At 54.5% G+C, this 21,845-nt stretch overlaps 1 protein-coding gene across 1 annotated transcript in view; it reads left to right on the top strand.

The window, feature by feature from the left end:
* Positions 1–21,845, top strand: part of WDFY4 (WDFY family member 4) — a 235,169-nt gene that overhangs the window by 164,892 nt on the left and 48,432 nt on the right. Inside the window, exons 44-47 of the mRNA XM_045570637.1 lie at positions 8,051–8,199; positions 12,594–12,714; positions 13,980–14,065; positions 15,460–15,522. Coding sequence (XP_045426593.1) covers positions 8,051–8,199; positions 12,594–12,714; positions 13,980–14,065; positions 15,460–15,522 — 419 coding nt within the window. The remainder of the gene's footprint in view (positions 1–8,050; positions 8,200–12,593; positions 12,715–13,979; positions 14,066–15,459; positions 15,523–21,845) is intronic.

The raw sequence follows: 21,845 nt of genomic DNA, 5'->3' as shown, positions 1-21,845 counted from the left end.
TGTCAGCCGCACTGATGAACTGCAAAGCGAACGTGCTCTAACCTTTGTGATCCCAGGAGAGTGATTTTCAGGGTCGAATTCTTCTCCTTTGTGTAGTCCGGCCCCTCGGCCCTGCCTGCAGCCTGACCACCAGAAGGTGCTGGAGGGGCTGGAGGGTCTGCCTGGGCCTGCTGTCATTCTGAGATGTGCATGATGAGCCAGGGTCAGAGTGGAGCCCATGAGAGACCTGATCGCTGGGCTGGGCCCCTCTGTGAGTTCTGTGTCCCCTATAAAATGCCACATTTGTGGAAAAGAGGCAAGTTGCTGGGTTTGGGGCCTGGAGTGACATGTGGTGATACTGAGGAGTCCCTGAATGTAACACCTGAGGGACGAGGAGCACAGGAGGCGGCCCCAGAGCTGGAGAACATCACTCACCAGCGGAGGGAGTCAGGTCTAGACTGGACAGGCTGTGTGGAGCTGCCGGACTGCTGTGGCACAGGGGCCTCTGACTGGGCCCCAGACAGCTCCACCGGACAGGTCCTCGCGGTCCGGTGCCCACCTGCCCACACTGGGCTAAGGCAGAGGCCTCCTGCTGGCTGAGCCTGTCCGGTGTGCCCGCCACGCCCCGTCCTCCCACTGCCTCCCCCCAGGGCGCAGGCCTCTGCCTACTTCTGAGTCTGCCTGCAGTGGCTTCAACAGGCAGGCTTGGCTTCATCCCTGTCTCTCTTCTATGACGTAAGCATGATGGGCTCTGCCCAGGGGAGACACAGCTATGTCAGAGGCCACATGCCGGGGACCAGCCTGCGGGGGGGGGGGGGGGGGGGGGGGGGGGGTGGGGGGGGGTCAGAGGGGTGGTAGGGGCTCGGGGGTAGGCCACCTGCTTGTAACTGTAACAGGGGCTGCTGTCATGGCTGCTGTCATGGCCTGGGGACCCTGGCTCAGGAGGGGCAAGCATTGGGTAGAAGCCTTTTTGGGAGCAGCTGGGACATGGCTTGGCAAAGGCTGGCCATCATGGCAACTCTCCCTACCACCACCACCAGGCAGGCAGATGCCAGCAATTAGTGCAGGGGCAGCTTGGCAAGGCCGAGTGCTCAGACAGACTCGGGGCATCACCCTGCTGGCTATTGCGTCATCGGCAACCTTGGCAGCTGGTCATCTGGGCCCTTGCTTTGTGCTTGCCATCCAGCGTCTCGCCTAGTGTCACCGTGGCCCTGTGACGGAGGCTTTGTCAGCTCCATTTTAAAGATGGCAAACAGGGCCCTGGGGGCCGCTCACCGGAACTGCTAGGCTCCAGCTCAGGTCTGTCTCATGCTAAGTTCATGTGACTTCATTATCCTCTGTCTCCCAGTGCCCTGCCTCAGGCAAGTTGCATAAACTCTCTGCCAACCTGGCCTTCAGCACCCTCCCAGGCTGGGCCTCCTGAGGACCTCTGCTAGCGGTGGCCAGACGGGCAGGCCTCAGGTCCCTCACACAGGCGTCTGCCTGGCACAGAGCAGGCTTACCATATGCCAGCCTGCTCGCCTGGGCATGCCTGAGCGGACAGGGGCAGGAAGCAGAGGAAGGAAGGACTGTTGCACTGACCCTGACCATGACTGTGTTTGAAGACACAGAAGGCAGGTGTGTGTGTGTGTGTGTGTGTGTGTACATGTAGGGAGGTGTTCCTGCGCTTCTGGCTGATGCCTTCTGCTTGTGGGGAGACAGTTGGCAGCAAGTGTTGGATATAAGCGGGGAACGGCCTAATTCGGATGTCTTCATAAAACCTGTGGCCGGTGCTTTTTCTAAGGGAAAGCTTGTCCAGAGAGTGCGTGGCGGGTGTGTGCCCAGCTCAGAACACGGAGCCCTGCCTTCCCAGGGCCGCCACTAAGGAGCCAGGCAGCCCTGTGGAGACCCTGCCCCTCCTCTCCAGCGACACTCATGTCTGTTGCCTTCCCAGACACAGCCCACGGGGCTTCAGAGAACACCCTCCTTCCAGGCTTCTGGATGGCTTGACCCCCCTCCCCTCGCCCCCTCTCCGGGCCCCGGGCAGCAGCAGGCCTGAGCTGGGTGGCAGCAGCTCGCTGGTTTCTCTGTGATCAGTGGAGCTCTGGTCGCCTCCAGCGATACCTGGGACAGTAATTGTTTTGTGTCATTGATTAATGATTCCCAGAGCCACAAACACGCTTCTCTGCGAACAGCTCCATTTGCCGTGAATGGAGGTTGATGCCGTGCATGTCAGTTGTGCTGCGAGGAGGGTCCCTGTGCCTCCACGCGCTGCTCCGGGCAGGGAGGCCCGGGCCTGGCCACAAGGCGGTTTTCGCTATTGCTGCCTCTTCCCTTACATTTAAAATGGAACGTTCTGCATTTTTATGCAAACTCCGGGTGAGGCCTTCGTCTGACCTGGGTAGAAAGGAGCGGCTCACAGGGAGAGAGACCTCTGCTGCGGGTGGATGACCGAGAGCAGCGGCCAGCAGAGAACAGCAGCCAGCTCATTGCGGGGATTTTCACAGAGGAGTCTGTAGGCAAAGAAGTGCCTTAACCTTCCCATGTTTGAACTTCGCATCGGGGGAACCCATGGCAGACTTTCTAGAATGTGGAGCTGTCATGTCAGCCCTCCTTAACCTTCAGAGATGCTCTCGGCATATTGGGCATGTTTTGTGCAAAGCCACTTCTGGGCTGGCCTGGCCCCTCCCTGGCCCTGCCTCCCTCACCCTATGTGCACACACACATATATATACACACACACACACACACCTCAGACCCTGTCCTCTAAAGAAACAGAACTACTTGTACTCTGCAAACATGTCCAGCTGGCTCTGGACTTCATCGCTAGGAATGATCCCCCCATTTTTATCTTTTTAATCCCTTATCTGCCTGGGAACCCCTTATCTGATGTCACCTCTGTCACCCTGCTGTCCTGCAGAGCGCCGGCAGCTGCCTGCTGTGCTGGGCCAGACATCTGTGCCTCCATTTCTCTTGTTGGAGGCCTTCATTCCCCCTTTTCCCGTGTGCCTAGGAGGGTGTGGGCAATTCAGCGTGCATGTTCACCTGGAGGCCTGCGAGATGCTTCCTGAGGTGAGGCCTGGCCTTTCAGAGCCTCCTGGTGCCCACGGCCAGCGTCTCAGGTACAGTCTCCAGGTGACCTGCACCGGAGTCCCTGGGGGTGGCTGCTAAAATGCAGATGTCAGGGCCACTCTGCACCGCTGGCGGGAACCTCTGGGCTGCAGCCTGAGAATTGGAGCTTAGTCAAGCCCCCAGGTGGTCTCACATGTACCAGCTGGAGGGAGGGTCCGAGACCCGCGGGCCCAGGCTTCCCAGTATGCAGAGCTGCCCCAGCGAGAACCGCGCTCTGTTTCAACCACCAGCCGGCAGGTCCTGTTTCATGCAGCTCACGCTGGCCCCTGCGCTGGGAAGAGCCTCCAGAACCTGTAGCACATCACTGTCCACTAGTGCCGGCCCCTCCGTCCATGTGGCCTCCGCATGCCAGGGCTGGAGGGCGCCCGAGGCCATGTAGGTGCACATTTGGTGTATTTTGTGGAGGCGGCACAGGAAGGCAGGCGGCTTAGCTGCTGTGCCTACCTGAGAGTTGAGCTGTGCACAGGTCCACACGGTTCTTTCTTTTCAGATTTGCCAAATAGGTGTTCACAAAGCCGTACCTCTGTATAGTTTTACCCTTTTCTTTGATTACTTGTGTGCCTGAATGCTCATCTCAACATGATCGCAGTGTGAGGAGTAGATGCCAGACCCCACAGGCAGGCAACATAACTCACTCACATCCCTTCTCTCCTTGTGAGCCCTACCTTTCCCTCCACCAGCTGTGCTTTCCTGAAAAACGAGCACGTCCTCCCACCTGCCAGGGTCACCGGTCCTGCTCAGGGCAGCTTGGCAGGCAGAGGTGTGCAGAAGGCACCCAGGATCCGCTTGGGCAGGATCCGTGTGGGCAGGATCCTCATGGGCAGCTAAAGCATTCTCTGTAGTAGACTTTGCACAGATACTCGAGGATGGGCAGGTCCGCTCTCTGCTGAGCCCCTCACATGACAGCTCTGTGCCTGGTTTCCACCTGGAAATGGCGTTGCCCTCACTACAGAGCCTGTGGAAGGACCTGGAGCGCCTGTGTCGTCCTCCTGCTCTGACTTGTCTGAGGCCTGGCTCCCAGAGGGCCTGGGTGTGGCCTCCAGGACATCCAGTACATGGCTGCCCTCTCCCTTCAGCTTTGGATTTCCTGACACCTGTCCCTTTCACATAGGGCCGGGGCAGGGGGGTGGGGGGGGAGGCACGCCTCAGTTATTTCCTACTCAGGGGTGACAATGTCTCACCCAGCGGGCCAAATCCGTCCCGCCAGGCCTTGCAATGTGGCCCGCACCGCGCTGTCATCACTGCCTCCGCTGCGTTTCCATCACAATGACAGTTTATGACTGTTCAGTAAACCATTCGGCCCGCGATTTAGGCTGGATTTTAGATTTTGGCCCCTTCTCTGATTGAGTTCGACACCCCTACTCTAAAGCCATGGACAGACATGTGGCGGGAGGGACTTCTAAATTAGGGGTGTCGAACTCAATCAGAGAAGGGGCCAAAATCTGAAATCCAGCCTAAATCGCGGGCCGAATGGTTTACTGAACAGTCATAAACTGTCATTGTGATGGAAACGCAGCGGAGTGCAGTGATGACAGCGCGGTGCGGGCCACATTGCAAGGCCAGGCGGGACGGATTTGGCCCGCGGGCCTTGTGTTTGACACATGTGTTCTAAATCATGAGCAACCCAGGTGGAGCTCTCCTGGGGTGATTGAAGTGGGAGAGCAGGTAACAGTTCATTTCAGCTCATTTTCCAGTTTTTAATGTCATTTTTCCACCAGAATCAATGTTTAAGCTATTAACCTGGCTCTCACCAGACACTCTCCCTGCGGTTGGGTTTATTCTCATCATTACTTAGTCTCCCCGACAGGAAGGACCCAGAGACCATGGCGATGCTGCTCATAGAGGTTGGGCGAAGGCGGGCACCATGGTGGGGTGAGGGATTGGAGGTGCAGAGGCCAGGGCTGGTGTCACTGTCCCGCGTGTCACAGGTGAGCCTGAGAACAGTGTGAAGCCTGGTGTGGCCCTCCTCACAGTGCCGGTGAGAGTGCGCCTGGTGCCACCTGTGGGAGGGCATCTGGCAATAGCTTCGGGGTTTAAAAGCCAGGTCTAGGCCCGCAGTCCTGCTTGTCGGGATTTACCCCCAGGTTCACTTGTGTGTAGAGAGACATTGTGCTAGAGGGTCACTGTAGAGCCTCTGTGATGTCAGAGCCTTAGACCATTACCCACAGGAAGTGGGGATCGCGCCTCTCACTTGGCGTGCGTCGTCGCGCCCATGAACAGGGTGGGACAGCTCCACAGGAGAGGCCTGGAGGGTCTCCAAGGCGGGCAGACAGAGCAAAACAGCAATGAGAGCAACGCGCTGCTGTGTACAGAGGGCAGTGTGAAAAACGTGCCTCTGGTTTCACAGGATTTCTCCTGTCAGAGTGTCCGGCTGGCCTGAGGGTGGCCTTGACAGACACAGCTTAACAGGAAAAGCTTACACAGGTGATGTCACATGTGCACATAGCCTTCACAGGAACACATGAAGTGCATAGGCGTCGGTGTGTGCACATGAGGTCCAACAGAGCATCCCTGTCGGCGGAACGGAAGCAGGCGGGGAGCTGGAGGAAGGTAGGGTTAGCTCCGGTCTGTTTGGACAGGTCTCTCAGCCTTGATCCAGATCTCCTTTTCCCGACTCACATGGGCTGTGTCTCTTGCTTCCAGGAAGCCAAGGCGAGGCCAGGGTGCCCTGCGGTACCTGCTGCTTCTCAAGTGTCTCCAACAGAAAGCAATGCTATGCCAAGGTGCATGGTTGGAGTACACATATCCGGTCCCCTTCTATGCAGCCGCACAGTAACCGTGGCTGCCTCGGGGCAAGCTGCCAGGGAGGCTGGGGGCTCCACTCCCTGCCTCGGTCCCCAAGAAGACACGATCCCCAATCCTTCCTAGGTTTGGTTTGGTTTGGTTTCCCATAGCTTGTCTAGTAGAAGTCCATCAGTTCTACCTCTTCTTGTTTGGATTCAATCACTCCCCCCTTCCTCCCCATCCCCTCTGACACCCATCAAAGCCGTCATCCCTCCTCAGGACCGCTGAAGTAGCCACATGCTGTGACCCTCCTTCCAATCCATCCACCATCCAGTGGCGCTTTCAGAAATGACCCTGCCTCAGCTTCTATTGAAACCTGAATGAAGCTCAATGGGCCTACCAGGCCTCAAGCCCCATGACCTAAGCACCCCCTCTTCCCAGCTTTGTGTCGCCATACTGATCTCTTTTCTCCCTCCCTGTCTCAGCTCCGAATGGAATGCTCCCTTTCCCTGGAATGTGTTCTCTCAGCTTGTCCTCCCTGCTCCCCAAGTTCCTCTCTGCCTTATCACCAGGCACCCAGGCTCCCCCTCTCAGCACCCATCACCATTTGTAATCACTTATTGGTTGTCATGTTTGTGTGCCAGCCATCTTCCCCTACCCAACATGAAGTCCCATAAGAGTAGGGTTATTGCTTATCTTGTCCCTCCCTCTATCTGCACGCTTGGCTCAGAGCCTGGCAGGCAGTAGGTGCTGAGTCCATAGCTGTTGAGTTGATAAACATCTGGATGAATGAATGAAGCTGAAATGAGTCTGTGTTGAAAGTGGCTCTGAAGGTGGGTTGAGGGCCAGGTCCAGTAGAGGCAGGAGGCCGGACAGCCAGCTGTCCCCAGCAGGTTTATTACGGGAACCAAGACCCTTGACTTGTCCTCAGGAGAAATAGTTCAGGAATGGCTTGTCCTGGATGGTAGTGAACCAGCCCGCGGTGACCCTTAGCCCGCACAGACCAATCACGTTGGACACAGAAGCCGGATAGCTCATGCAGGGCTTGTTCTCTCCTAAGTCCTCCTCCCTGCTCCCCAAGGTGAGAGGAAACGTGGCTCCAATCGTTGGTGAGATTCTTGTCTCTGGACCTCTTTTAAATTCTATTTACAAATCAGAGTAGAACCTCCCTTGCCCAACTGTAAAAATTACATTGGTTAATGGGTTACAGTGGTCATATGGTTGGAAGTAAAAATAAAAACAAAGTGAGCTCCTCTTTTGTGTAACTGGAATTGGCATAGACCTACCCTCTGAAAATGCTGGGCTGGCCTTATTCTTGGTCCATTCGGGTTCTCGTCATCTGGAATTTACTTTTTCCCTCACTGATTTCTTTGGAAATATATTCCATTTAAGGATCCACTAAGTCCCTCCTAGGTGTAGGACTCTGGGCCACACCAAGCCATGTCCAGGTCTGGAAAGCCAACCCTGAGTCTAGAGGCTTGTTGGGAGTGAGGGTCCAGGCTGGGCAGGGAAGAGGTGGTCTCAGTGGAGGCTCAGAGGCTCAGAGGCTCAGCTCTTTCCACGGGAGCTTGAGCTCTGGTGTCCTCCCGCATGGGCACTGGATGGCCAGTTGTTGGGCACAGACTGCCCTGGGGAAGGGAGGCGCCGTTTGGCTGGTGCTGTCTCCAGCTGTGGCCATTCTGGAAAGCTGCCAATGTTCCAGCTGCCAAGAGAACAGCCCTGAAGTCTGAAAGAGGAAGCAGTGCCTGTCTGCACACCCATGGGCTGGCCTTGGCCTTGTAGACAGCAGCACAGTCTTGCACTGTGGGTCTCAGCAGACCTGTGCTTGTCCTGGCTCAGCCACCTCCCAGCTGGCCCCTGGACAAGCTCCTTTGCTTCCATAACTGAGAAGCCGGCACTCAAACAGGTTCCTCACTGTTCACTGCAGGAGGTTCAGGGCAGTTGTGGAGGGGCCGCCCTGAGAGGAAGGCTGTGTGCGGAAGGCGGCAGCAAGCTCTCAATCATCCGCACGCGTGGGGGGTGCGCTGGCCTGGGGAGAGCGGGTAACTGAACGGGGAGTTGGGTGTAGAAGTGCCACTTAGACTGTGAAGCGCAGTACAGATTGGGCAATGGCTTTGTTCTTATAGGTGTGGCTTCCACTCCCACTAGGAGACCAGCTCTGTCCTGCTGTCCTGCTGTCACAAAAGTGACAGCCATGCTTCTCTGCCCTCGGCTGACTCTGTGCCCTCCCCTCCAGGTGACACAGAAGTACTCAGTGGTGGTCGTGCAGGGCCACCTGGTCTCCGAGGCACTCCTGCTCTTTGGCCAGCAGCACTTCTACGTCTGCGAGAACTTCACCCTCTCTCCCGTGGGCGATGTCTACTGCACCCGCCACTGCTTATCCAGGTGAGTGCCCCTTGCCCCTCGGACTCCTCCCCGAGCCCCAGGCTTCCTTCTCAGCCACCCTCCCCCAGCCCTGGCACTCGTTCTTGCCGTGGGCTTGGGTTTGGGCCAGAAACTGAACCATGAGATAAAACAGAAGAACCTTAAGGCATAGGCACTTTGATCATGGATCCCCAAAGCTAAAATCTGGGTGCAGAACAGCATGGCAGCTCCTGTGCCTCCTCTGGTGTGGGGCCACCATGGGACAGAGGGCCTCTCTGTAGGTTATTGGTAACGAAATCCAGACCATCAGCTCACTCGTTCGGCAACTTGCTGGTTGCTCACTGAATTAAGACATCAGGCACTGCCCCTTCATGGTCAGCAAGTGCCACCAGCACACAGGATCCTTGGGAAAAAGGTGGAGCACACTAGCAGCACAGGACAAAACATCTGCTCTGCAGGGACTCTTTGGGGTGCACGGGGCAAGGGGTGTGCTGAGGAAGGGCTACCAGAGGAAGATCTGGGGCTTGCAAGGAGTGAGATTTTAGTAGAAATTTGAAGAGTCATTTTATACCAACTACACCAGAGATCTTTGGCAGGAAACTGAAGATCGTTTTTTTAGGACCAACTGCACTCGGTCTATTTGGGTTCAGTTGGGTTCTTACTGATGAGTTCTCTGTGTTATGGAGTGCCGCCGTTGGAACCACATCGGCCATGTTTGCACTGTTGCCAAGAATCCAGTTGTCAAGTTGTATGTTTTCAGTTGACCATTGCTTTTGGGAAAAAATGGATGACGATTTCTTCATCCAGAGAGAAGCCTGGACTTCCCTGGTTAGCCAGGGTTTAACATGATGACAAAACCCCTCTTAGATTGCCCAGTGACACTCCAATTAGCTTGCATCAAATCACCTGGAAGACTTGTTAAAGCAGACTTCTGGGACCCACCTTCACCCCAGTTTCTAGTTTGGCAGATCTGGGATAGGACTGAGAGGTCACCAAGTTCTCTGCTGGTGCCGATGCTGAGAGGTAACAGCTGAGAGCCACTGCCGTGGACTATGGACAGGGAGTCAGAGCTGGACCTGCCAATAAGGAAGAGTTTTAATCCCTATGTGTCAGCTCGTTTCCAGCCCCGTCAGGACAGGAGTTTAAGGAGAGGGAAAATAGATGTCAGCCCCCCTCCTTTGATCGGCATTCTTCTCTCTGATAACTTTCATCTTTTATTCATTCCAAACGTTTACCGATTGCTGGGAGTCCTCTGTGCTTTCCGAGGGCAGGAGAGGCATAACTAATACTTGGCGCACACATCCCATCCCTTCTTCTGGCTCATGTTTTATTGATCTGATCGATACGGACAATGGGCCTGCAGACGTGCCTTTCTGGGGCCGATGGGAGCTCCTGCCCCTGCGCTCAGGGCCAGCCCATGTGATGACTTGCACGAGCTGTTGCTTCACTCCTCAGCTCTGGTTTAAACCAGTCAGGGTTAGATGAGACCTTATTGATCAGGAGAAGTGTGTGGATGAGATGCATCTCATAGTACTCAGATCCCACACACACTTTTCACTAGAAGCCCACTTGCTGGGTGGCTTGTACTCTTTGGATCTGGCAGGACCAGGGAGCCGTGCTGTCTGGAAACTGTCTTTTCTAGAATGCATGTGGGAGTGGAGTGAGAACAGATGGCTACCCTGGCCTGTCGTTGGGGGATTGTATGGGTAACGCCAATCATCTCCCCTCCGGAGGGTTTGCAAACCAGGCAGCGCGCTCTGGAGGGCTGGTCCGCTCCACGGCAGCTCTCAGCCGCTGCTTGATGTCGACAGCTCAATGGGGACTGAGTCTTCTCTTGACCACGGAGACCAAGGGAGATGTATAAATAGGCCAGTTCCGAATAAAGCTAAGCCGACCCTGAAATGTTTCTCTAAAAGACGGCCTCACGATGAGCACGGCTGAACATTAGACCCTGAAAGCGGCTCTGATGTACCATAAATCATCAATAATCGGAAATAAAACTCAGGAATGCCGCACATCGCCCAGCAGAGCGCCCTTCGGCTGTGGAGTGTTCCTCAGGCCCCAGAGTCTTCTTAGGAGGCGTGGCTTTGCATGGGATCTTTTGCAGCTAATGGCATGGGGTCTAGGGCAGCTGTAATCAAGTACCAAAAACTGGGGGGCTGTAAAACAGCCAGTTTTTGTGTAAAACTCTGGGTCCTTGGGGTCTGAGATATGGATGCGTCAGTCCTAGAGGCGAGAAGTCAGCAGCCAGCTCTGGGCGGGCACTCTCGCTCTGCAGCTCCAGGGCCGGCCCTTCCTGGCCTCTTCCGGCCTCCGAGTTCCCCCATCCTCAGTGTTCATTTGCTTGCAGATGCGTCTCTCCTGTCACCTGGCTTCCCCCTGTGCTCCCCCTTGTGCGTGTCTAGCTCTGCCTGAGTCACCCTCTCTATAGGGGACTAGTCATATTGGACCAGGGCCTATCTGTATGGCTTCATTTAATTTTATTACCTCTGCCACTCACCTATTTCAAAATAAAGTCTCATTCCAAAGTTTTGGGGGTTGGGACTTCCACATCTCTCTGTGGGGGGGAAACAATCTAACCCACAGCTGTGGCGGTCAAGTTCAGAAGGTATGCCATTTGATTCATTTGGTGAAAATCCAAACTGTCCAATCAGCTCTTTGTCACGGGATAGCTCTGCCCTCAGTCAGCATGTAGAGCAGCATTTCTCTGTTCAGTCAACTAGACAAGTACTTACCGAAAGTCGGCCTTGCCCCAGGCACTGTGTCAACTCCAGAGATAGAGATAAGCCAGGAGAGTCCGAGAGTCCGGTAGTGTTTGTGATCTAGTGAGTGATGCTGAGAGCACATTTCCAGTGTGAATTCTGCCAGTGCCTGTGTGCTGGGTGGAGTAATGACTGGTGATGGAGTTATTGCCATGCTCACCGATCTTGGCCTGTGATGCTGTCTGACGCGGCCACAGGGAGGCACCAGATCCCTCTGCGGCCTCACGGGGAGGCAGAGGAGTTGAGGGGAAGCTGATCCTCTCCCCGGAGGGAGGCATTAGTGATGAACACTGGCTCCGGGCAGCAGTGTTCAATGAAGGCCTCCAAGAGGAAGCATCCAGAACGAAGCCACATTGGTATTGGGTCAGTCCTATGGCAGCCTGGCTCCAAGCAGGACTTCTGGGAGGTTGGTCCTCTGAGAGGCAGGAGGAGCTGCAAAGGGCTGGACCCACGTCCTTGAGGCCTGGCTGTGCAGGGGGCTGGACAATGGTCTCAGGCTTGCCTGACTGCGTGGCTCAGTGGTTGAGCATCAACCTATGAACCGGGCAGTCACAGTTTGATTCCTGGTGAGGGCACATGCCAGGGATGCAGGCTTGATCATGGGTGTGGGGCATGCAGAAGGCAGCCAAGTAATGATGTTTCTCTCTCATCATTGAGGTTTCCATCTCTCTCTACTCCCTTCCTCTCTGAAATAATATATATATATATATATATATATATATATATATATATATATATATATTAAAAAAAGCAGTGGGCTCAGGCTGTGTCCTCGAGTTACTCTCCCTTCTACTCGGCAGTGACCAGTCAGCATGGTAATAAGTCCAAGCTCTTAGCACTGTAGACGCTGGACACCAGCTCTGACCATGGCTGCAGGTCCCATGGATGAGCGAGGGCTGCCCGCCTTCTCGGTGTCCCCTGGACCTGAGTCACAGAGCTGGTGCAGGCCAGCCCGCAGCTGAAGCCGGAGCTGAGCAGGGGGTCCCGGCTGCCATGCCCGGGCTGGGGCCCTTCCACCCCAGGTCCTTGGGGTCTGTGGGCAGGGCACATGTGCTTCTCGGCGAGGCTTCTCAAATCCCCAGTCCTCTCCTGCCCTCAACTGCCCACAGGAGCCCTTTGACCTATGGGAGCGGCTCTGGCCTGGCTGAGCCGTGCTGCCACGTGGCTGGTCCCTGGCTCTGGGTACGCACCCCAGAGGCCACTGCTCCCGGCCCACAGCCCTGCAGGGTGGGTGTTCTCCCCACCCTGCCGGAGGGCCCGCTGACCACGGCTTCCTGTGGAATCTCGTCACCTCTCTGGCCCATTTTCAGAGTTTGAAATTTCTCCAAACGTGAGGAGAGCACCTCTCTCACTCCCCCCATCCATCTTGAACACAGTGCTCAGAGGGACTTCTCACACACACCACCGAGGGCCGCCGCCTGTCCTGCAGGCTGTCACCGACCCGCCGTCCTCTCCCCGGGGGGAGGCTGGCACCCCTCCTGCTTCTCAGGGCAGGGCTGATGAGGACGGGGTCAGAGGTTATCAGGTCAGTGGGTGCTGGCACCCTGCGGGCAGCCACCCTGGAACCCCCAGGATGCCCCAGAAACTCAGTCAGGGCCGTGGGCTAGGGCAGGACAAGACACCTTCTCACTGCACATCTTCTTGTCTTTTCAGCATCAGTGACCCATTCATTTTCAACCTGTGCAGCAAAGACAGGTCCTCCGACCATTACTCCTGCCAGCGTCACAGCTACAGGGACCTCCGGGAGCTCCGGCAGGCGCGCTTCCTCCTGCAGGTACGCCCCAGGAAGGCCAAGGTGCCATGGGTGCCCTCTGGGTGGGAGGCACATCCTCCGGGATTCCCTTGGGTCTTCAGGAATACCAGACTCAACGCTGATGCCGGGAGCCGAGTGCCAGTCTGCCCTGTTCTGACCAGGGATCCTCTCAGCTGCCTGCCGTCCCTTCCCTTCCCTCCCCTCCCCACACTCTCTAGGCCCCTGGTAACCCCCTGGGCTGAGTGGTTTAGAGTACTGATTGCCCCTCAGCCAGGGTCCCCTAGCCTTGGCCGGGCCCCTGGAGGGCTCACGCAGGCCCTGAGCAGAGCAGGCGCCTTCCGGAGGCAGAGCGGTGCAGCCTCAGCACCACCTGGTGCACCGGCCCCACTGCAGGGGGGTCACTGGGTCGGAAGGTTAGAAGCAGCAGCCAGTGGCAAGGGGAGGAAGAATCTGGGGCCCCCTGTGGCCGCACACACCTGCCCCAGCAGCCGCCCTCTGCACTGAAGCTGATCCCAGCCAGGGCCCTCCTGCAGGGGCAGGATCAGGACCAGGACCCCTTGTAAGAGGGGAAGGGAGGGACCAGTGCTTCTGCCCTCTCTGCTGGGTGTCTGCCCTGCAAAGGCCAACAGGGGGCAGTGCTTCACCTGAAGAAGGAGTAAGAGTGCCTTCAACTATAAATTTCTTAGGGCGTGTAATTTAGCTCAGGGAGGCCTTGGGAGGAGGGGAGTGTGATTGGGGGGGTGGGGAGGAAGAAGGATGACTCATAGTCTGAGTGGGGGGTGGTGGGGAATGACTCATTTAAAAAATATCAGAAAGCATCAGGGGTCATGCTGAGGCCTCTGACTCTCCCTCTGGCCTGCCTCTCTGCTGCTTTGCCCACAAAGGGTGGGTCCTCATTTTGCCTGACCTCATGCATTTCTCTGCAAGGGGCTTAGTCAGAAGTGGGTGAGCTGAGGGTCCTGGGCAGTGTGGCCAGCCCGGACCTGTCCCTGACCACGGCCCTGCCACCTTGGTACAAATGGGCACCTCTCTGGGCCCCTGTTTTCCTCCAGGGAATGCGGACCACCTCTTGTCTTGTCTACTGTTACACATACAGCACCTGGCACATTTGGGGGCACATATTAAATAAGACAATTACATTTTTAGTGTTTCTATATCTACCTGAGAGGTAACACAGAGTGGCACGTAGGTATCAGTACGTGATTTCTTCCCACTGTAAGTGGGATTGTCTCCAGACCGCCGGGAGCCTGAGAATCAGGAGGTTGTAAGAGGGTTTCTCTTTATAGGACATTGCCCTGGAGATCTTTTTCCAAAATGGATGCTCCAAGTTTTTTGTCTTCCACAACAGCGATCGGAGTAAGGTCTTCAAAAGGTAAGAGTTTGAAACTCCTCCTCTGAGCAAACTGACCAGGAGCTGGGGGCAGAGGAGCAGGGACTGCTCAGCGCTGTTCTCAGAACGGTCCTCGGCCCACAGCGAGGAATACGCAGGTTAGACACCAGGAGGAACTCAGCACCGAGCTGCTGAATAGCACAGAGAAAGCCTCTGCTCGGTCCTGGGAAGCAGGATCCGTCTCAGGGACTGAAGGGGTTTAGGACAGAAATGACTGAAGGAGGGAAAATTGTGCACTCACATGTTCCAGAAACTGGCGATTTGACAAGCATTCCAGAATGTTCTGGCTTTATTGTCTAATTATCCAAGAATTCTTCTAGCTTTATCTTCCTTTTTGATCCCAGTTACCAGTGTTAATTGTTCTAACTTTACATTTAATTGCAAAGAATTCCAAACACGGATTTCCACTTGTGCACCAGCAAGTTTTTCCTTAAAGAGAGAAGCCTGCTGTTTAGTTTAGTATCTCTCTCCCAATAGGTTAATCCATCTCAGCAATGTAAGCTAAGAAAAGGGTAATGCTGATATTTATTTATTTGTTACTATTAAAGTTGTAGCTAAATAGATAGGGATGTGTGGGGAGTGAGGGGACAGGAAAGGAAGGTTCCCAGCCGTAAGCAGATCCCACAGAAGCTGGAGTGACAGGTGGCGCGGTTCAGCTCTGCTTTGGCCGGAAGCTGTGAGGTGAGACTTGACATCCTGCCCTGAAGTTCCAGGCCACGTGCACTCCGAGGGTCCAGCCTGGCTTCCTGGTGGCCCTGGCTGGTCATGGGCACCCGGCCCAGCTGCCGTGCCCCTGGAGAAAACCAGTCCGCAGAGAGGCTGTCTGCCCAGCGCTGGGCACGCCCAGCAGCCGGGAGCCGCCCTGTTTGGTGCTTCCAATCTGCCTGTGTGGCCCCCTGACTCTTCCTCCGGCCCCTTTAGTCCGAGCTGGAGCCGTGGGCGTGCGGGCTGACCCACAGTTTGTTTTCCCCGTGACTCCTGGTGCTGAGGTTCTCACAGTTCGTCTAGGAGCTGTGTGTCCCTAGCTCCGTGGTGAGTGGTGCCCACCAGCACCCTGCCCTCCTCGGTGAGCCTGGAATTGAGGTGGCATCTGTGCCCAGGGCACAGCCGTGTGGTGAGATTGGCCGAGGAGGAATCTGAGACACGTATTTTCACTGTGACATCGTTCTGTCGTTATGGCTGTTATCAGGGCTGAGCGTGATCAGAGGTGCTGAGGGCGGGGTTATCAGAGCGGCCTCAGGTCCGCTGCTCACAGGTGGGGTGGCTGGAGGGCTGGAGGGCCAAGCACCCAGTCCCTAGTCTGACTCTGAAAGTGTCTCTGTGGTGCTGGAAGGTCGCCTCTGGCTGACGAAATGATCCTCTCCTTTTTTGTGCAGCTTCTGCTCCTTCCAGCCCAGCCTGAAGGGGAAAGGCGCTCCAGAGGACCCCCACCACCTCAGGTAAGCGAGGGCAGGTCTAGCATGCTCTCCACGGCACTGGCCTGGCTCTGACCTCGTTCGCCCGGTCCTACTGTGAAGCTGCCACGCCAGGAGCACGCTGTCCGCCTTCCCCTTTACTGTCCCTACTCCTCCCCACTCTTCCCTCCCCCTCCTCCTAAAGCTCCCTTTGCTGACCACACCCCTGCAAACAGCCTGGGTGTCCCACGTGGTCTATTCCAGACAAAATGGCAGAAAGCCGTCTGCCTGTAGTGGGTGGGTGCAGGTTGGCAAAAGGTGCCAGGCTTGGGCATCCGCCCCAAGGCAGGGTGCACGCAGTCCAGGCCTGTCCTTCCTGTGTGAGACTCTGAGAAAACTCAGAAGCTCATGGAAGGCCCGCTGTGTGCGGGTCCGGTTCAGTGTACACACGAGGACAGGGAGCATCCCAGCAGGGGTGCTAGGCTCCCTGACCTTCCACAGCCGCCCCTCACAAGGACCCTGTTTCCCAGAGGCACGTTGTTAGGGACGAGAACAGAAGGGGGCTGTTTTTGTCCAGGAGTGAAGGTGGGGCAGGGAGGGGTGTCCTGGAGGTGGTATTCACCTGACTATGCAACAGGGACCGCCAGGCCATTCAAATCACTTACCGATCGAGCATTATGTATGGTGTTTGCAGGTTTAAGGATTGTGCCCTGGGGTGTCCAACCTTAGTGGGTAAGGACATGGGGAGGAACGAGCACAAAAGACTGAAAGTTACATCCAGAAAGACTGGCGTGGCTCAGTGATTGAGTAGTGATCCATGAACCAAGAGGTCACTGGTTCGATTCCTGGTCAGGGCACATGCCTAGATTGTGGGCTCAATTTCCAGTGGGGGGGGGGGGGGCGTGCAGGAGGCAGCTAGCTGTTCGATGATTCTCTCTCACCAATGTTTCTATCTCTCTCCCTTGTTCTCACTATAAAAATAAATAAAAACATATCAAAAAAAAAAAAAAAAGAAAGAAAGAAAAGAAAGGCAGAGGGGAATATTTCCTGAGAATCAGCTTGTGTTTCAAGGAGGGCGTGGTCAGCTGTGCTTGACCAAATGGTCAGATGCTGCTGGCAGGCTCGGTGAGAGAAGTGACACAGGACATTGCAGCGTGCGGCCATTGGTGATCAGAGACCCTGTGGTGGCTGCCCGCAGAGCCCTGGTTTCAGGAACAACTTCACTTGGCGGAGCGTGTGGAGCCCGCGCATTCCAGGCAAAGGTCAGGGAGGCCTGGGGAGCAGGGCCACTGGGGCAGGTGGCTGGTGACCAGCGGGGCTGGATGTATTCCAGTAGCTCAGCAGTAATGGGAGCCTGGTGTATGTATAAGCTGCATGTTAGCCCGGATCTCGTGTTGCTCGCTTCATATAAGCGTTCATCTCCACGTGTGGACTTTGCGGCAATGACCCAGTGACAGTGGTAGGAAGCCATTTCAAACTAACGGAAGCGGTCACCTCCCCTACCTGACGGCCACACAGGCCTGGCTCCAGGCAAGTTAGATCTCCGGGCTCCTAGGTCCTCAGGCCCCGTGGCTGCCCGTCTCCCAGGGGGGTTCCTGGTTGGCTGTCCTCAGCAGACTCCCAGGGTGAGGGCATCCCCGCCCCAACAGCTTCAGGCTGTAGCCAATCCCGCAGGACATCTGCCACACAAGGAATGCTCTGTCTCTGCAATTTTAGCCAAAATCCCCCAAAGTGGTTTTCATCCGCCCAAACTAGGTTAGCACCCATTCCAGAACAAACCAGGCGCTTTCCTAGGCAAGGGCAGGGTCATGTGCCCACCCCCATCCTGGGCGTGGAGTCAGTCCCACCCAGCGACAGAGACCACCCCGAGGGGAGTGACTTCCCAGAGCATCAGGTTCTGTGATCACAGAGGGTGAATACCGAGGCACCAACCACAGCTGCGGGCCCTGCACTGCCGGCCGCTGCTCCCCCAGGGCAAGGCTCTGGTGGCTGCACGTCCATTTCTCACTCCCTGGGGCCTCCCTCGTCTTGTATCAACTCTGACACAAGTCACTTCACTAAATGCCTTTTGCCTCTGAGATCACCTCTTCTGAATGCACTGTGTTCAGTATCACTCAGTGATCACGTGGCTGACCCTGCCGCTGGGGGTGGTTCCCTGTCCATTCCTGTCCGATTGTTCTCAGAGCCCGAGAGATGCTCTGTCCCAACAACGCTTACCTTTACCCACACAGGCAAGACCTCACTCCCTGTGCCAGGTCGAGAGGGAGTAGACAGCAGAGGGCAGAGGAACTCACCCGTGGCTGTGGCACTAAGCTGGGTTCCCATACAAAGATGAGTCCCACGTGGAATAGCTAATGTGCAGAAATCACTTCCCACCCATAGAGATATCCTGACATCCGCCTGGGCACCAGCTTCACTGTGGGTGGGCTGGGCCCTGTGCCCAACAGCATTTCCGTTGTGTTAGTGTTTTCCTCGTGGCCCTCGGAGGCCAATGGAGCAGGATGCTCCACAGCCATCTGTGCTTGCCTGGCGTCACCCAAGACAGCCCCAAGCGTGGAGACCCGTGGAAAACATAAGCTGAGTGAGCTGCTGCCCCGCTGGAGTGGCTCAGTTGCTTGAGCATCTTCCTATGCACCAAATGGTTGCCAGTTTGATTCTTGGTCAGGGCACATACCTGGGATGTGAGTTCAGTCCCCAATCAGAGCAGGTACAGAAGACAACCAATTGATGTTTCTCTCCCTCCTCTCTCTCTCTCTCTCTCTCTCTCTCTCTCTCTCTCTCTCTCTCTCTCTCTCTCTTCTTTCTTTTCTCCTTCCCTCCCTCCCCCTCTGCTGAGGGCAGTTGGGAACAGTGCATAGTACTTATTGAGCTAACGGAAGGGGAGCTTTGACAAACAAGGAAGCCCCGGTCACATCGTCAGTCCTCGGCACTGAGGTCAGCAGGCAGTCTGGGCACGTGGTGGGGCGGTGCTGCAGCAGCCAACGTGTCCTCTGGGACTTCACCAATTTGAGCTCAAATTGTAATCCTTTGCTCAGTCTCAGGATCATCTGCTGTGTATTGGGGTGTTTATGGAGCAGTTGATTAAAAGCGGGTGGTGTCCATGCTGTGGGCTCTTCTGTCTCCTTCCCAGCCCTTCTCTCCGCCCAGGGCAGCTCGCAGCCTTCCGAGGGCTCCGCAGCCATGGTTCTGTGCCTTTTCACTTGATTCCCGAGGGCCAGCCAAATCCACACAGCTGGCCTTTAAACATGTCTGGCTGTGTTTTAGACACTCCACCAACCACAAGCTTCTCAGATATGGAAGGCCCTTCCAGGGCCCTGCTCTTCGACAAGAGACACGCTCTATTGGGGGACACTGTTGGGCGTGACCCAATTGTTGGGGGTTGCAGTTTCTGGACTGTTCTCTCAGTTGGATAGTTTACTTAATAATGTTTAGAATGAAATCCACTTTGGGATAAAGGTCTGTAGCTGAGCATTGTCAGAATTTCCTTTATAGTTGTCTTTGAAAAATAATGGGAGAACTTAGAAAACAAACCATAACAAGCTATAAATAGCTATAAGAAGATGATCTCCCAAGTCAGTCAGTAACACCCAAGCCCCACTGCCGGCAGCGTGGAGGCCAAGATTCAAGTCCTCCTCCCCCTGCTGTTCCACAGCCCCACTCCCTAGAGACCACCGCTGCTGAGCAGTGCGAGGCTGAGCCTGTGAGTGCCCGTGCTTGCTTAGCAGGGAGAGCTGCAGCCCTCACGGGCACATAGGCATGTTCCCGGGCTTCTCGGTAGCACAGCCTGGGAGGGCAGCCGCAGAGACCACGCAGCTCAGACCTGGGCCCAGAGAAGAATCGTTGGAAGGCAGAAACTCACTAGTTCAAGGTACCCAGCCACCCACCGAAAACCTGGGACATGGGTCAAGACGCCAGGCATGTTCTTTTATTTTAGCATCTTTCTCAGGAATCATGAAGGACACAATCAACAATGGTAGCTTAGACTAGTTTGGTAAACTGAGGCAAAGGGGCTCTTTATCCTGAAATGCCATAGCTCGGTGGCTCCTGAGAGCTTTCAGCTTCCCATAGTCACTCACAGGCTAGCTCTTGACACATGACCAAAGGTCTGTTTATCGCTGCATCTAGGTTGTGAGATTATCTTTAACTTTTTTATTTTAGATTAACTCCAGAATCACAGGAAGTTGCAAAAGTAATACAAAGAGTCCCTATGAAGGCTGCATTGAATTTCCCCCAATAGTTGCATTTTATGCAATTACAGTACAATTTCAAACCGAGGAAACCAGGAAACAATTTCCTTACAGCATGAAGGAAATTGACATATGTGTGCGCAGTCTTTTGTCGTTTTGTCATATATGTGGTTGTGTGCAACTACCCCCATCAACAGCAATCAGCTTTATCCCTCTGCTACCCCGTCAACCCGAAAGCCTGGCAACCACTGATATGCTTTTCATTTCTATCATTTTGTCCCTTCGAGAATGTTCTGCAGGTGGAATCATAGAGTATGTGACTTTGGGACATTGGCTTTTTAAACACAGAATCATGTCGCTGAGCTCCATCCACATTGGTGCATGCATCCATAATCCATTCCTTGTTGTTGCTGAGTCGTATTCCCAGGTCTAGGCAGCCCACAGTTTGGCTAGCCATTTGCCTGGTCAGGGCCATGTGCTTGTTTCTATCTAGTTCGGAGCCATTGCAATGAAGAAGACTAGGTGCATTGACCATATGATTAAAATGTTAGGACGATGTCTGCCACTTCACTTCTGTCTCCTAGTATTTTCCCTGTTGTTCATTTCTCCGCTTTCTTTTTCCTTCCTACCTTCAAGATTTGTTAAAATTCCACTTTGATTGATCTAAAGTATTCCTAGTATATTTCTCTATGATTTTTTTTTTATTTCTCTGTATAAATTTGTTTACTGGATGTATTGCATTATGCATACATAACTTAAAACAGGTGACTAGTGTCGGGATTTTACCAGTTTAAGTGAAGTGCAGAGACCATAACTCTTTTAAGCCTTAAAGTTTTATTTTACAATTTCAATTGTCTATAATTTATATCTACTATTTTCTTAAATATTGTATCTATATACATTTAAAAAACAAATATTTTCCACAGTCATTTTAACACACAGATGATCTAAAGCAAAGAAAGGCAAAGTGAATTGAAGAATCAAGCCAATGGCTCAGCTGGCACTGGAGAGCTTGCTTCTAGAATGTTCCCATTGCCACTCACTTTCTTTTCATAACTGAAGGCTGTTTCTTCTTCAGAGTTGAGTGTTTCTGTTAGCTGATTAGTCTTCAAATTTTCCATAAGCTCTTCGGAGGTTTTCCGGACTATCCTGGGGATGGAGACACAAGAGGCCAAGGCAATGACTGCAGGTCACAGAGGCACAGCACAAGGGCAGAGGTCTCACAGGGGTCACCTAAGGCATGCCTGGCTTTCAGAGAGGGTGATGCCTGGGTTAGAATAGGTTTTTTATTCCAGTTGAGGAAAGAAAAACCCCATGGTTTTTCTATCAAGTATTTTTAGGCTTAATAGAATTTCCAGGAACTAAAGATGTCTGTGCTATTTTACAGCATGAAGGAACGTCAACATCAAACCTTTTCTTTGACAGAAATAAAATATAGAAAATGACTCCTGATTTCCATCCCCAGTCTTCGCTTCATCCTACCACCAGGCTTTCCTGGCTAACAAGGTGTCTAATGTGAATGTATCCTGTGGCAACCCAAAGCCCTGTCCATTGGCTCAGCAAAAACCTCTTCCTGAGACACACTGAGAACACACACACAACGAAGCACCTAGAACAAAGCTGGCGCGGAAACGTTACCTGCACGCCAACCACTCCGTGGGCAGCGAACCCAGGAGAGGAGCTTGGAGAAGGCACCGAGGACAAGGGCAGTGGGGACTGAGTGGTGGGGCAGATAGGGCACAGAGGGCACACATGGTCTAGACCACGGTCCTCCCTAGTGGCCAAGGGCATCTTTTCTCCTGCCTCTTGTTATTTGCTGACCCTTAGCTAAACGAGAAGGAACACTAATTCTAAGGAGAAGTGTCTCAGGGGAGAAATGGCCACGGGGTGGATTCCAACGCCACGCCAGCACTCTCTGCTGGTGTTCTCATGCCCCTGATGGATGCTGCCCTCCCTGGGAAGAAGCAGCTGGAACAGCGGGAAGGCGACCTTGGGTCATGGTCCAGGCCCCACATGCTTGCAATAACTCCTGGTCTGGCAGCTCATCGCACACTTCACACACACACTGCTCTTCCACAGCCAGGACACACACACACACACACACACACACACACACACACACACACAAAGTCAGTCCTCAGCTGGCATAGCTCAGTGGTTGAGCTTCGACCTATGAACTAC

The sequence above is a fragment of the Pipistrellus kuhlii genome, unplaced genomic scaffold (genome assembly GCF_014108245.1).
Source record: "Pipistrellus kuhlii isolate mPipKuh1 unplaced genomic scaffold, mPipKuh1.p scaffold_m20_p_35, whole genome shotgun sequence".
NCBI lineage: Eukaryota > Metazoa > Chordata > Mammalia > Chiroptera > Vespertilionidae > Pipistrellus > Pipistrellus kuhlii.
The sequence above is the reverse complement of the archived record's forward strand: the minus strand, read 5'-3'. Positions and strand labels throughout refer to the sequence as shown.